General features: G+C 38.1%; 1 protein-coding gene across 6 annotated transcripts in view; it reads left to right on the forward strand.

Moving 5' to 3' along the window:
- The window catches only part of ATG7 (autophagy related 7), a 267739-nt gene that overhangs the window by 36662 nt on the left and 215181 nt on the right, over positions 1 to 15896 (forward strand). For all 6 annotated transcript variants that reach the window (XR_013960775.1, XR_013960776.1, XR_013960777.1 and 3 more), the window contains exons 5-7: positions 1063 to 1140; positions 4797 to 4913; positions 6186 to 6335. Coding sequence is in view for 2 of the 6 variants with exons in the window: in XM_080671745.1 (XP_080527871.1) it covers positions 1063 to 1140; positions 4797 to 4913; positions 6186 to 6335 (345 nt within the window). In the remaining 4 variants the exon portion in view is untranslated. The remainder of the gene's footprint in view (positions 1 to 1062; positions 1141 to 4796; positions 4914 to 6185; positions 6336 to 15896) is intronic.

The raw sequence follows: 15896 nt of genomic DNA on the forward strand, positions 1-15896 counted from the left end.
GATCAGAAGCTCGGGTCTGCTCTGCAGCAGTCTCGCTCCTCTGCAGTTATTATTTCAGTAGCAGGAACTTCTCTCTGCTTAATTCCCTCTTCTACCCATATGTAGGGAATGGTTCTTATTGGCACATAAGAACCATTTATTTGTCTTGCATAGTGATACAATGTTTAGCAACTAATCTAGCTACTAAAACATCTTGTGACAAGCAGCTGCTGACCAGTACCAGCTTCTGCTTCTAGTCACAGAACTTGCTGAGTATTCATCAATTTGAAGTTCATTCTCTTTCCTTCATATCTCAGGGTGAAATGATACGAAATAAGACTTTAAGAAATCCCCTCTACATAGTTCAAATCACTGCCTCCCAGAAGTCTTTCCTGGCTCTTTTCCCTCCCATCTCTCAGCCCAGTTTGGGGTTCCTCTCAGGAATTCTACATCCTTCTGGGATGCACATCCTACCTGGTGGTATACTTGGACATTTATGCCTGAATCTCTCACTAGACCAGGGGTGGGCAAACTTTTTGACTCGAGGGCCACAATGGGTTCTTAAACTGGACCGGAGGTCCGGAACAAAAGCATGGATGGAGTGTTCGTGTGAACTAATATAAATTCAAAGTAAAGGAGCGGAGGGGAGAGCAAGAGAACCGGATAGAACAGCTGGATCCGGCCCGCAGGCCGTAGTTTGCCCAAGGCTGCACTAGACTGTAAGCTTCTTGAGGGTATGGACTGTGACTTTTTTTATTTATTTTCTAACCCTGATGTGCCTGGTATATAGTAGGAAACAAGTAAATATTTGTTGAAGGAAATAACAAAGGCATGCTGAGACCTACTGAGAGGAGGCCTCTGGGTTATCTCACTTTCCTCAGCCTGTTACGAGACTGTGGCTGGTGGAAAGGAGTGGAAAATGGGCAGAGTGAGGTAATGGCCCACTTCATTGCCTAGGAAAAGTGGTGCCAGGCCTGTGGGAAAGAAGAGTTCGGGGCTGTGCAGCTCTGTGCTTCACTTGAGAGTGAAAAGCTCAGAGATGCCTGATAACTTACCTTGACACTTTTTTTTTTCTTCTGGCAGATATGGGAATCCATAAAATCAGGTGCTGCTCTCACAAACCCTGTCCTCCTCAACAAATTCCTCCTCTTGACATTTGCAGTAAGTAAATGGACTCTGGGTCACAGGACATGTTCAAATACTCTGGCCAAACCCATTGTGCCAATAGAACAGTCTGCTCTCTTCTCCCGAAGCCTTTACCTTGTGTCATTCAAGTTTTAGCCATTAAATAAATATTCATTTGGTTAGTGGCCAGTATTGCTGGCCCTTATTACCAATGCAAAATTAATTCATTCTTACTGATCATACTGGTATAATCAGACATATTACTGGTAATAATTTCATGGCTTATATAACGCAGTCATCAAACTCTTATCATTCAGGGCACAATAAAGTCAGATTCAGGGAGTAGTGGTTGTTGCTAATGTCTTTATTAAATACAGTCCTGCAGAGCTTGGTTGCTTTGTTCATTGACATAAGGAAAAGGTAATCTCTCAGGGACCCTGGCCATCCTCAAGCTGCTGTAGATTAGAGATGACACTACCTTGCTTGTCCACACAGTTATGTTTTGTTAAGAAGGAAAAATGTTTCATATAAGTGATATCTAATTAAAATGAACATTGAGGTCAGCTTTGAAGAAATCACATTAGGGTAACATCTGCTGCCTAGGGAAGAAAGGGAAAGAAGCTGGTCCTAGTGATAGGGAAAATGGTCAGGGTATATTGTAGAGTAGCGGTCGCCAACCGGTGGTCAGTGAGGTCTGAAAGGTTGGCAACCGCTGTTGTGGAGATACCAGCGACACACACACACACACACACACACACACGTGTATATCTACATATATATGCAATGCACAGTCATACCCTGGAACTATTGCAGGTTTGGTTTCATACTACTACAGTAAAGCTAGTATTTGCAAGAAAGGGAGTCATAATCTTTTGCTGGTAGAAGGTCTTGCCTTCAATTTGTAAAAAAACACAGCATTTGTGAAGCACAATAAAGCAAAATTCAATAAAACATTGTGTTTTATATGTGTGTATATCTGTATACATCTATTATAAAACTACTTTTTCCTCTGTAATAAAGCATGACTACATACTATTCTGTCGAGTGTATATTCTATAGACTCTTGTACAGCTAGATTGTTTCCAATACTCACTATTAAAACAATTTGCTTCAGTGAATAATACTGGCCATACTGATTTTTTCTCCCTGTCCATTTTATTTCTTTAGAATAAATTCTTTGGAGGGGGCATATAAAAATATTGATACTGGTGTACATTAAGTGTGTTACTGCACTACAGCATCATCAGTTAATCCTCTTTCCCACATTTTTCTTTTTGCCAAGTTATAAGTCTTACTTTTTTTTCCTCCCCCACAAACTAATCCTCTATTTTCTCTGAATGCTGCCTCTGATTTACTGAGAGAATGATAAGAATAAGAGTGGAAGTTATATCAAAGGGCAGCTATATAAAAGGATCACATTTTCTAACAAGTTATACTGCTTTAATGTGTAATAGTGGGGGTATAGAAAAAGTTTTAAATTCTTTATGGAATTTCTAGGTGCAATTTGATGTTGATAATTTGTAAAATTGAGTAATTTTGTAGGTTTACTACTAGAATAGATACAAATAGTGCTAGTTAAATATTTCTAGTTTTGTTACTTTAACATCAATATATTTTCTATACCAGAAAAATCCTAGTTAGTGGAATCTAGTTGAAAATTTGCACTTAAAGAGAAAAATAACATTCACTCTCACTTAACGTTTTAAGGCATTTCCCAGAGTCAGTATGTGTGTTGGCCTATTGCCTGCCCTTTTACTGAGCATTCTTAGCCTACCTTTAAAAGAATGAAAAGTCTCTATCTTTTAAAATCTTCAGGCACAAAGGGCTTTATGTTAATTTAATCAAGACCTTTTGTGTCCTGAAAAGAATCCTAAGAAATTCAAGGCTTTGGACTTTTGAGGATGACCTGATAAAGCTCCTTAGCAATTGTGAAGTCCTTCATCTTGAATTGTTTAACCTTTTACTAAAGGTCATTTATGACAAATCATTTAAGTTCAAAAAAGAAATAATATCTGGAGGTGTTCTTTCTTTTTTTTCTGCTGTTTTTAGGACTCAAAGGAACAGACACCTCATTACTTCAGTTTTATAGTTTGTTTTGCTCTTGTTTGAAAGAATATTTATTTCTAATTGGTCAATTAGTGGCAGAAATAAAGAGTGCAGAAATTGTAATTACTAGACTTTCTCAGCTGGACACCCCCCCCCACATATATATATATATATATATATATATATATATAAAGTTTATATTTTAAAAAGTCATCTAGTATGATTTAATTCAGATGAAAAGTGCAGAAAAAGCAAATGCATAGAGACAAAATAGATTAGTGGTTTCCAGGGGATGGGAATTTTCTGCTAATGCAGCAATTTTCAACCTTTTTCATGTCACGGTACACATAAACTAATTACTAAAATTCTGCAGTACACCAAAAAATATATTTTTTGCCGATCTGATAAGAAATAGTTATAATTTTGATTCATGCACACCAGTCAGCTATTGTGTTGACTGTTGTCATTTTTTAAATTTGACAATCTAAGGGAGAAGAGGTCAGTGCCCCTGACTAAGTAGTCAGGTATTGTATATTTTAAATTTTTTTGTGGCACATCAGTTGAAAATCGCTGTGCTAATGGTTTGTTGGTGATTTTTTTTTTTTTTTGGGGGGGGGTGATGAAATGTTCTAGAATTGGTAGTGTTGGTAGTATAACCTTGTCAATATACTAAATAGACTACTCAGTTATATACATTAGCATCATGAATTTTATGGTATGTGAATTATATCTCAATAAAAATATTTTTGGTATGTGAATTATATCTCAATAAGGAGCAACCATCCACTTTTTATTCATAGCAAGATTTAAGAAGAAATACTAATTAGCCAAATAAATTGCATTGTGATCAGTGGTAACAGACTGGCAGGTAAGCTGTCAAATAGCTCCATAACTATGGGTTCCTACACATGAGTTTTTCAGGCCACAAATGCTGCAAGAATTCAGAGCCAAGAGCATTCAGCCTGAGTGGGAATAGTATCTAGGGCAGCTTCACAGTTCTTTCTCCTGCATCTCTTGCCCGAAGTTCTTTAGTTCTTAGGACCTTTTCTGTGACATATATAGCACTTACATTATCTCTGCTTTGTGCAGAAAGTGAGCTGCCCAAGGGCTGGTACTGGGTTTTATATATCTTCTTATTGTCAGTGTCTAATGTTTTGCCTTGTACATAGCAAGTGCTTCATAGTCGTTGATTTGAATTTCACCAATAAGGCATTTCTGAGAGCAATGCTATCTCAGCATATATAGATTATGAATAAGCACAGCTTCTTCAATAACATTGTTTTATTCAAGTTCTTCACCCCTCTGTAAGCTTTAGTTTTCTGTCTATAAAATGGGATGATAATAGTTACCTCCCAGGGTGGTTTTGTGTATTAAACAATGATGTCAATTACTGACTGAACACTTTTTGTAGCACATGGCCAAAAAAGTATGTTTATTTTGATGTATGTGGTGTGTGGGAATATTTTGGAATAATGACAGAAATAGCATGAGTTCTATTGGAGATGAGAATTTCTGAGAAGCTGGTCATATCTTGTGTGCATCAGTCTTCTGTCTTACCTGATTATGGGAAGTTACATTAATAGATGCATTTCAGTGTAGTCATTGGTGCTATTCTGATATCCTGTTATATTCTTTCTTTCTTTTAGGATCTGAAGAAGTACCACTTTTATTATTGGTTTTGCTCCCCTGCTCTCTGCCTTCCTGAGAGTATACCCCTCATCCAGGGGCCAGTGGGCTTGGATCAAAGGTTTTCACCAAAACAGGTATCAACAAATAAAGCAAAATGCAGGTACACTTGGATTTAACGTGCAAGCTCAGTTTATCTAGTACATTCTAAAGACAGATTGACACTTGTCTGAATGAAGAGCTGGTCACTATGGAATCTTCCAATGATGGTACTTGGAGCAGGTTTATTTACAAAATGTTTATAAAATCCTTTTGAAGAAGTAGTGAGCAATAATTTTCCAGGCTTTCAGTGACATTTGGTAAAACTCTAAGCCAGTAGGGAGGAATTATAGGAACATTTAAAAAAGACTAAGAATTTTCTAAAATGTGGTTTTCACTTTCAGTGAGGGGATCATAAGGCACTATACTTTAGAATGAGAGCCTTTGAAACCAAATAGAAGACATTCTTCTTCCCTCATGCCAACTTGCAGAACTTCTGTATCCGTAATGGTACATGCAGAGCTAGTCTTTGCAGTTTAAGAAAGATAGTAAGGTCATTTAGAAATGGTCCAGAAAAGAGCAATGAAAATAATCAGGCTGATAGAACACAGACCTAAACCAAAGAATTCTGACTGTTATTGAAGCAAAAATTGAGTGGCAAGATGATTTGAATTCATGAAGCACATCAGTCACTAAAACCCTGAATTCTGAAACCAGGGAGCAGCCTTTACTGATTAAAAAATAATAAGTGTGTTTACTAAGAAACATCAAAGGATATGGTTTTGTGGAACTAATTTCCTAAGGAGAAATATAAGTTGGGAGAAAGGATTATACATGGGAATTGGCTGTTGATGGGTGTGAGGTTTCTTTTAAGACAAAAATGTTCTCAAATCGTGGTTATGGTTGCATAATCCTGTGAACATGCTAAAAACAACATTGAATTGTACACTGTAAATGGGTCAGTTGTTTGGTAAGTGAATGTGTCTCAGTAAAGCTCTTAAAGGTTATGAAACGGTTCAGGTTAAAATTCATCAATCATAGAATCATACTTGGTTATCCCAGAAGAGAATTAATGTTTGGATACCTCTCTCAACCTTTGTGGTTCATATCTTAGAGAACTACCATGCTGTACCATAAAATGTCCTTTTGTGCCCCTAAGAGACACCACCATGCATGTGAAAAATATTATGTAAAAGTGAAGTGGCATTATTTGGGTCACTCTTATGTTCATTTGCTGTAAAAGAGTAATAGGGATGTGATCAGTCATTTCAAGTCCTCTGGCTTGCAATTACCATTTATTGTATGTCAGTTTTTAGCTCAGCACCTTATATGTAATTCCTGGAGAATAACTCAATGTTTCCTATTTTCAGATTCAAGCCCTTGAGCGTGCATATGATGATCTTTGTCAAGCTGAAGGAGTCCCAGCATTACCTTACTTCTTAATCAAATATGATGAGAACATGGTGCTGGTTTCCTTGCTTAAACACTACAGTGATTTCTTCCAAGATCAAAGGACAAAGGTCAGAGAAACTGAGTATCATTTTATTACTCAGTAAAAAAAAATCCAATGGTCTATGTTATGATAGACCACTGAAAAATTCAAACTCATTTTGATTTCTTTATCCCGCCAAAGAATGTTTCAGAACATTTCATTATCTTCATTCTCTCCCACACTGCAGTTCCCAGATCAGCTCCTGCTTCAGAGTTTTCTAGCTCTGTTGCACCTCAGAGTAATTTTGGATTCCTTGCTTCCCATTAGTAATGAAGTTATTTCAGTTTTCCTTCCCAATATATTTTGTATGTAAGTTTTAATTTATTCCCAAAGCTACCACTGTAGTTCTGGACAAGTAGAGTCTTCTTGCTTCCATCTTGTACACCAATACTAAAGAAGGGCCTGCCTCAAACTGCTCACATTCGCTATATCATTTATTGATCAAGAGTGGATGGTGTCTTCCTTCTGGCTCCAAGCTTACTTTCCTGCCTCATCTTTCACCTTTTTCCTCTTAAACCATTGCTCCAACTAAGTTTGTCTGTTTTCAATAGACAACCCCCCCAGTCAACTATGCCTAGAATTTTTCCTATATCTCTCTTTATCCTCATGTAGTATAATCTTCCCAAAATATATTCTACCTGTGAAAATCCTATGAAACTCCTTCTTTTTATTGATATTCTACCTCCACTGTGAAGCCTTCTCAGGGTAGGGCCATGTGTAACCTATCCCTTTCTGATCTCATGGCACTTATGCCTTAATCCTCATTTTCTACTCAACAAAGCCCTTGTACAAGTTACTTTTTGTGCTGTATTAGTCTGTAAGCGCCTAAAGGGCAGGGACATCATGTCTAAGTATACTCTTTTTCAGAGGAAGCCCTTTTTTAAATAATGACTGAGGATTGAAGTTTTATTAAAATTATTTTCTCTCCCCCTAGGCAGTTTCACAGAACTGTAGCTAAATTAGCAGCAGTGATACCAATCATTAATAATGTAAAGTCCAATCTAGAATGAGGTCTTATTGTGATAGCAGGCAGGATTAAATGGCCTGTGTTTGAAGGCAACTAATTCAGGTTATGAGTGGTAAATAAGAGGTCCTCCCCAAAGTGTACCTATGCCAAAATAATAACTAGTTACAGAGCACTTTACAGTTGAAAAGGAGCTTTAACCCACTTGATCTTATAATAACTTTGTGAAATAGGTTTTATTAGTATCTGCATTTTCTATTTAATGAAAATGAGACTCAGAGTCACACGGCCAAGTGATCTGAATTCCAAAGCTCATGTGCTTTCTTCCATTCCATTTCATTCTCTTATCGTTTGGGTGCAGATTGCCCTTTGGAATCAAATGGATCAAACCTGGCAGGTGCTTAAATATGCATCCAATTCCTTTCTTCCTCAACAGCAACATCTTTTCAAAGACTGAACAAATCTCTGGTGTCTACTTTGGGCAAGTTTACCTGTGTTCTGACCCTGAGACCAACCACCTGCCAAGTTCAAGCATAGAGCTCTTCACTGGTTTAGGGTCGCATCTTAGGAAAGCTTAGAATTGCTCAATGTATATGTTCTCACAGAACCTGAGATCTTGTAGGGAGACGAGACATGACTTGTGGAAAGTTAACTAAAAATTCAGGTAGTAGAAGAGAAGTGCCAATGAAATGATATGATTGATACTTTGGATGTTTGTGCCCCATCTTGTTCTAGAAAGGTTCACCAGAAACTGTGCAGATGGATGGCCTCATAGGAGTTTCATGGCCTCCTGGGCAACCTCCCCATCTGTGGTCCCGAATGTCCCATCTGTCCCTCACAGTACTGCCCAAATGCATTTTCTAACATGTAAATTTGATCATGTCACTTTCCTGTGGTTCCTGTTGACTTCAGGATAAAGTAAAACAAATTAGGTTGGCATTCGGGGCCGCTTCAAACTAGTTCCTGTTCATCATTCTAGCTTCATCCCTCAAGAGGCATCGTATGTTCTGTCTAAAACTATGCCTTTCAGTTGTCCAATGCTTCTCCCCCCTCCCCTCTCCCCCTCCTCTTTCCCCCTCCCCCCCTCCCCTCTCCCCCTCCTCTTTCCCCCTCCCCCCCTCCCCTCCCCTTCTGTGCCTTCAGAAATGCCTTTATTTCTGTTTCCATTCCTTCACCTGGCTAGGATCTCACCCCTTTTCTGGTTCATCACTGTTTTTTCAAAATACATTTTTATTGATTTCAGAAAGGAAGGGAGAAGGAGAGAGAGAGAGAAACATTAATGATGAGAGAGAATCATTGATTAGCTGCCTCCTGCCTGCACCTGGGGCATGTGCCCCAACTGGGAATCAAACCATGACCTCCTGGTTCATTGGTCGACGCTCAACCATGCTGGCTGGGCTGGTTCATCACTGTTTGGTAGCCCTCTTCTGTGTTTGGGTAGCAGCCTCCCTCCTAGCACTGACTGAGCTCTCCTGTCATTGTTGATTTGTTTATCTGCCTGCTTCTTCTCCCTAACCAGCCTGTGAACAACTTTAGCACAGAAATCATGTTTGACCCTACACTGTCTTCAACATTTAGTGGAATGCCTGACACTTAATGGGCATCTGATGTGTGAGTGTTGAGAGGAGGGAGAGACCATTTTGGACTGGTCTAGACACAAAAGGCTTCAGGGAAAGTAGATTTCTGTGCAACCTTGAAGTTGTTTCTGCTTTTATTTTTATTAATCTAGTTCACTCTTTCACATAAGTCCAGTTTCTCTTTAGTGTTCCTGATTCATGAAGTGTCCTTGAAGGCTTTTGCCTTATTCTTAAAAAAATAGGCATTCTTTTCAGTGTGAACTCCTGCTGTTGAGCTCTGGCTTCGTGTTTTACTTTTTTCTCTGCCTCCTCCTCTCACCAGCACTTTGAAATGCCTGGGCACGTCACTGTTTCTCTGTGAGCCTTGGTGTCCTCACATGTAAGATGGAGAAATGTTGGCATCACTCCCTGTTCCTCTCCTTTCAGTCTGATTTCTTTTCTGGAGGATCTCACTGTGTCCCTGATCCCTGTAACCACTTCCTCCATTATGAACCTCCCTCTGGACCCCAGGCCATGTTATCTAGTTGCCTGCTTTCTCCACCCCCTCAAATTCAATATCTTCAAGCTGAACTCATAATCTTCATTTCAAATCTGATCCTCTTCTGGGCATCACTGTCTTGCAGTGATACCACCTTCCATCTAGCCATGAGAGCCAGAGATCTGGGCAGCCTGCCAGACCCCACTCTGTCCTTTACCACCCCCATATCCTATAGGTTTCCTGTCCTAAACTTCTCTTAGTCTGCCGCCTTTGTATTTCTTCTGCCACCATCCCAGTCTAAGCTGCTGGGATCTTTCATTTGCTTCACTGCAATAGCTTCCTAATCATCTCTTTGTGTCTGCTCTGACCTCCCTTTAATCTGTCCCCATATTATCCAAAGCAATTCTTTGAAAAGCAAATCTGATCATGTCACTCTCCAAATAAAACTAGCAATGTCTTCTTCCCTGAACTCTAAGAATAATACCCAAATTCCTTAATATGGCACATAGACTTTCCGTGGCCTGGCCCCTGTGCAGTTCCAGCCCCAAGTCAGTCCACATTCCCTCTTGCTTTTGCACCTCGCCACACCTCAAAGGTGCTGCTATGTACTCTCCTGCCACAGCACAGGGCTTTTACACGTGCCTTTTGCCTGGAAAGCCCTTTTCTCTCTTTTCTCTTCTGCCTCTCCCATCCCACCTCCATCTCTCCCTTTTGCCCAGTGAAGTATTTATTCTTTCTTTGGATTTAAACTTAATCATGATTCCTCAGAGAAACCCTCCCTGACCTCTGTAAAAAGGGTTGTCATACTTGCATTGGGCTCTCATAGCACTGTGTAGTTTTTCTTTGCAATATTTAGTACAGTTGTAATAGTACATTTTCTTGGGTGATCTTTGATTAACATCTTTTTCTCTCATGTAAATGTAAGCTCCTTGAGGTCAGGTACCCTATCTCTGCTTTATCACCCATTGCATCTGCATCCTGTAGTATCTTGCCTGGTGTATAAAATACATGGAAGAATGGATGCATGTATGAGTTGTTGTGAGGATTAGAGCTCACATATGTGAGGCAACTGGGTCAGTACCTGACACACAGTAGGCATTTAGTAAGTAGTAGGTCACTCTTAGTATGGCTCATTATAGTGTTTTCTTCAGTGTGAGTATTCTGCTATCTGATTAAGGCCGTGCATCTTATAAAGGCTCTCCCAAATTGTCCCACTTAAGTTTATGTCTAGTGTAAGTCACAGACCTGCTTAGTGTTCTGACTGGAGAAGGAATATAAGGGAGGTATGTGATTTGCAATGGGTAATTTAGAGAAGTAGTTCTTAATTTGGGACAGGGGTGGTGATGAATAACCTCTTTGAGAATTTGGTGGAACTAATAGGTCCTTGTCACAGAAAAATACATATCTGTACTCAGGTCTAATATCTAATGTCAGAGGATCCACAGAACACTGAAATCCATTCATGAGTCCTGTTTGGGTCCCTGGCTCAGAGGAAGATAAAGAGAAGGACAGGACTTAGCCTGCCTGCAGGATCCTGTGGGATTGCTGAGATAAGGAGGGAGATGGCTCATCTCTGCTCCAAGCCAGAGTGGGGCCTTTGCATCCAAAGATGCTGCTCACTGATGTCTGGAGCCTCAGCTGGCTGGGAGAGTGGGTATCTGCCCCCAAAGAGAATCATGATTCCTCACTGTTCATTTAGCCAATAGCAGCTGCAGCTTCTATGCCCTAAGTTCTGACTGTGTGCCCAACACAGAGCTGGTTACTTATACTTGCTATCCATAATCCTTCCAACACCATGCACAGTGAGTAGTATTGTTCCCATTTTATAGATGAGGAGAAAGGGAATGAGGTTAGAAATTGAATGGCCTATTTTCATGTGAATAATCTTACCTCCTACAGTCAGAATGCTTCATATAATGGAAAAAGAAGCATCCCTTTTCTCTCCTTGGCTCAGAGCATGTTGTGATAGAGTAAGAAGGCCAGATTTTGGGTCCCAACTGCAACCTCATGAGCCAAACTTTCTGAGTCTCACCTCCCTTCTCATGCACAAGTGTCCAGGAATAACACCCTCTTCCTTGTAGATGGTTGTGAGAATTAACAGATGATGGATATAAACTGGCTTTATTAAGTTTTACTCACATGTTATAATTGTTCCCACTGTATTTTCTTAGAATAAGTTTGTCAGTTTTCATTTTCAAAAGAAAATTCTTTTCTTAGAAGTTAGTTCAATTAAAATGGAATTTTGAGGCCCTGAGTCATGCTGCCAACATTGCCTTTACCAAAGAAAGGCAGACTTCTTTGCCTTTTTGGATTTCAAAAATACCTGAAGAAATTAGGACTAGTCTGCCTGCTAGAGAAGCCCTCCTGAGATTTGCAGGGTTATCAGTTCAGAAATCCCTAGACAATTCAGGAAGCTTTTTACCAGTTTGCTGCTTTCTTAAAATTAAAACTCAATAGCAAATGCATCTTTGATTGGTTTTCTCTCATTTCGTGGCTGACTTATGGTTGTTAAGATGATTGCTAATGCCAAACTTTGTTACTGATAGTTAAAAACACCTGTTACATTATGACTCAATAATCATATTTATGTGTGTCTTTAGATGTATATATACACATATATAACTGAAACAAAACTTTAACAAAATAATACTTTACTCTGCTTATTTTCTATCCTATTCTGTTTTATCTTTTTTTGAAAAATGATAGTTGTGACCCACTAAATGATTTAGGACTCACAAATAGTTCATCACCTATATTTTGGACAATGCTGTGTACCCATTTTGAGAATATTGGCAGATAAATGAACTGTACTAGGCATGGTTTCATTCATTTTATATCTACCTGTATCTTTCTGTTTTTGAAGTATTATAAAGATCTTCAACTATTTAAGTTTTTGGATTTTTTTAAAAGTAAGCATTTTGTATATTTTCTTCTAATTTTTTTCTGCCTATCTTTTAAAGACAAAGATTTTACTATATTCTGTTTTATTGTGTTATCTATATATATAAAAGGCTAATATGCTAAGTGTCTATCCAGGTAATGATGTCACAATGTAGCAATGCCTGGCTTCCTCTCCCTAGTGACTAGCTTCCTTGTAGTTTCTGCAGTCCAGGAACATGACTTGCTTTATAGCCAGGTGCAAACACTTTACACTGTAACCAAATGTCTGTGAAGTGTTTTCCTGTGCCTCATCTCATTTGATCCTCACAGAAGTACTGGAGTAGGTAGATAGGAGACTCGGTGGAATCCCATTTTCTTTTCATTAGCCGGAAAACAGAGATTTAGAAAGCTTAGAAACTTGACCCGACTGAAAAGAAGTAAGAAATGGTGGACCTTGAAAATGACTTCAGGTTTTCTCACTGCACAGAATATAGTCAAACACTGTTGCAGTTAAATATTTTACCCTTTGTTCTCCCTGCGTGATCTACAATAATAGTCTGCTTCATGTTGATATTTACTACTGTGTTGCTGACAATTACCTGAAAGAAGTTGGGGTAATTCAGTGGGCTGGAAAAGTTTAGCAAAATCAGAAAGCAGGTCTAATTAAGCAAATTTGTTCTATATCTATAAAAGGCTAAGTTGACTTACACATGCATGATATATATAAAGCTCTCTCTGGCACCAATTGCACATGTGTGTTTCCATCTGTCATTGTCGATTGTGAATTTGGTTGACACTTCTATTATAGAGAAAGGGCGAATAGCAATATTAAAAGATTTCTTCTACTTAATTTTCTTTCAATGTGCACGAATTTGTGCACCAGGCCACTAGTTTTAGCATAATAGTATTATGCTCTATATCAACATCCTTTTAAATTGATACATTTGATAATTTTATCAAATTTTACATTTAGATTTTTTATACTTATTTACTATTAGGAGCTTCTTGTGCATGAAATTCCTCCCCGCCTTCCTATTTTGAATTATTTCCTTACACTTCTAGATGTAAAATTACTGGGTTGAAGAGTTTGAATATTTTAAGGCTTAAAATCAAAAGTTGTCCATTTGACAATTGGCCTTTGGGGCTACAGCCCTTATTTTGTAGTGCTTGCTTATTTTCGTGGTGTCAGTGATCCCATCACAGCCAATTTCAAGCCACCATTGTGAAGTCACATTATTCGGAGATGGGAAGAGAAAGTAGGCTTTCCCAAGCCATCTCTAGCACATCACTGCTGATAACTATTGCCCCAAACTGCCTGTTTTCTCTCTTGCCAACAATGTACCCTTATAAGCATTGAATGTTGTATACATTTGGTTAGTTGAAAATGAGCATTGTTTAAGTTTTATTTCCCTCAATAAAATGTTGATTCCACTTACAAGTCATGATGGCACCATATTGTTACAACAAATAGTTCTTGTGATTGCATTAAAAGCAGCCTAAATAGTTACCCCATTGCTAATCTTTTTGGAAAGCTTGTTTGAGTCTTCTGTTTTCTTCAAAGCAGTTACTGAAGATTGGATGTTTGGGAAATGTTTTGTAATTTCAAAAACATATTAGGCTTTAATTCTAGGGCTTTAGAATCTTTAGACAAGAGCAATAGCATTGGTATGCTTTTAGTGGGCTCTTCACTTAGCGATCTTTGCATCTTGACAGCCATCTGTTATATCACTGGGCATTAGAGAATTGAATAATTTTCTCATACTTTTAAAACATGTAATTTCTTTTATGCATTTTCTGTTATAGCAAATGTTTAGGTAATAGCCATTTGTCAGATATACATGTTTTATGGGATTAGGGTAAAAATTTCTCAAAGACACTCAAGTTGACAATTTCCCTCCTTTCCTTTCTCATGTTGTACTTTTCCAGCAAATTGCTGGGTGGATCATAGACAGATCATGACTGGACCACTTCAATGAGTTGTATGCTCTCAGCCAAATAGAAAGAAATATTTATTTCATAAACCTTTTAAACAAAGTATTTTTCCAATTACATTTTGCTTCTTTCCACTGATTTGTATCATAAAAGGAAGTGATTTGTATAAGTTCACACAATGAATTTGCAGCAAAGCCAGTTCTAGAACCCAGAACTCCTTGTTAATGATTATTCCTTTTTTGTTTGTTTTTTATTTTTGTATTTTATGATTTTTTTATTGTTTAAAGTTTTACATATGTCTTCTTTTTCCCCAATTGACCCCCCTCCCCTCCAGTCATTCCCACCCCGGGCAGTCCCCCACCACCCCAGTGTCTGTGTCCATTGGTTATGCTAATATGCATGCATACAAGTCCTTTGGTTACTCTCTAATCTCCTCCCCCCAACTCCCGAATTTGTCTCTGGATCTATTCTTGTTCATCAAATTATGTTGATCATTATATCCCACATATGAGTGAGATCATGTGATATTTATCTTTCTCCGACTGGCTTATTTCGCTAGCATGATGCTCTCCAGTTCCATCCATGCTGTTGCAAATGGTAAAAATTCCTTCTTTTTTATAGCAGCATAGTATTCCATTGTATTTCTACAATAACTGAGCTTCCTTGTTTAGTTTCTAAAGCACTTAACAGGTTTTGGAGTCACTTTTAAAAAATCAAAGGATTTTTAAATGATGTTCAGCCTAGTGTCAAATGGATTCTGTCATTTTTCTGTCCAGATGCTTGCCTCCTGTGAGTAGGAGGGTTACTTCAAAGCATTTTCATGCTGACCTCCCTTTATGTGTAAGTGATAGATTTCTCTTAGCAGTTCATTCCTTTTCTGTAGCTCATCTTAGGTCATGTTGCTCTAAGAACTTATTCCTGATCTTTTCTGCTCAAAAAAAGTTTTCTTTTTTTCTTATTACCTTCCTATCTCATTGCCTTTGTATTTAGTGTCAGAAATATGCTCATTCTTTGAAGTTAGTCATCCACTTGTAGTATGTAATATAACATTCTAATTTATATACTTTAAGTACCACTTAGTCCCATCTCTACGTTTGCAGATGATAAAACCTAGACCTGGAGAATATTTGATCAACTAGAACTTATCCACTTCTTCTCTCTACCAGTTAATAAAAGATAATTTTGTTACTAAAGATAGATAACTATGTAATAGTGTTAGATTGAACTGAACAAATAGGTGAGTGGAGTTATTACAGTAGAGTTTATTTACACTGTGGTATAGTCACTATTTGTTGAGTGCTTGCCTATATCTTTGCTAAGTACAGGTGAGAGTTATCCTATGGATGAGAAAACTAAGGCATAGAGAGGTTAAATAAATTGTCCAAGGTTGCATGAGAGTAACTCAGGACATTTGATAAGAGCCCAGGTTTATGGAGTCACATTTGAAAATTGAAACACAAAATCTCTATATGAATGGCATTTTCTGGATTGATGCTGTGTAGGTTCTTCCTAAATAAATTGAATAGCCTTTAGACACCCTATAAAATTGAACCTTAATAATATTATCTGTCTTGTTTTGTAACCTATGTAGGATTTTTTTTCGTTAATGTTCTTTGAAGTTCTATAATTCTGGAGCTTGAAGGAATTCCTTTAGATAAAATGATTCAACTCCTTCATTTTAGAGGTAAGGAAAGAATTTCCCCAAGATCTTAAAATCAGTGAGCTGCAGGATTAGAACACATACTGCTCCAGCCAATG

The sequence above is a fragment of the Plecotus auritus genome (genome assembly GCF_963455305.1).
Source record: "Plecotus auritus genome assembly, chromosome: 6".
In the NCBI taxonomy this organism is placed as follows: Eukaryota; Metazoa; Chordata; class Mammalia; order Chiroptera; family Vespertilionidae; genus Plecotus; species Plecotus auritus.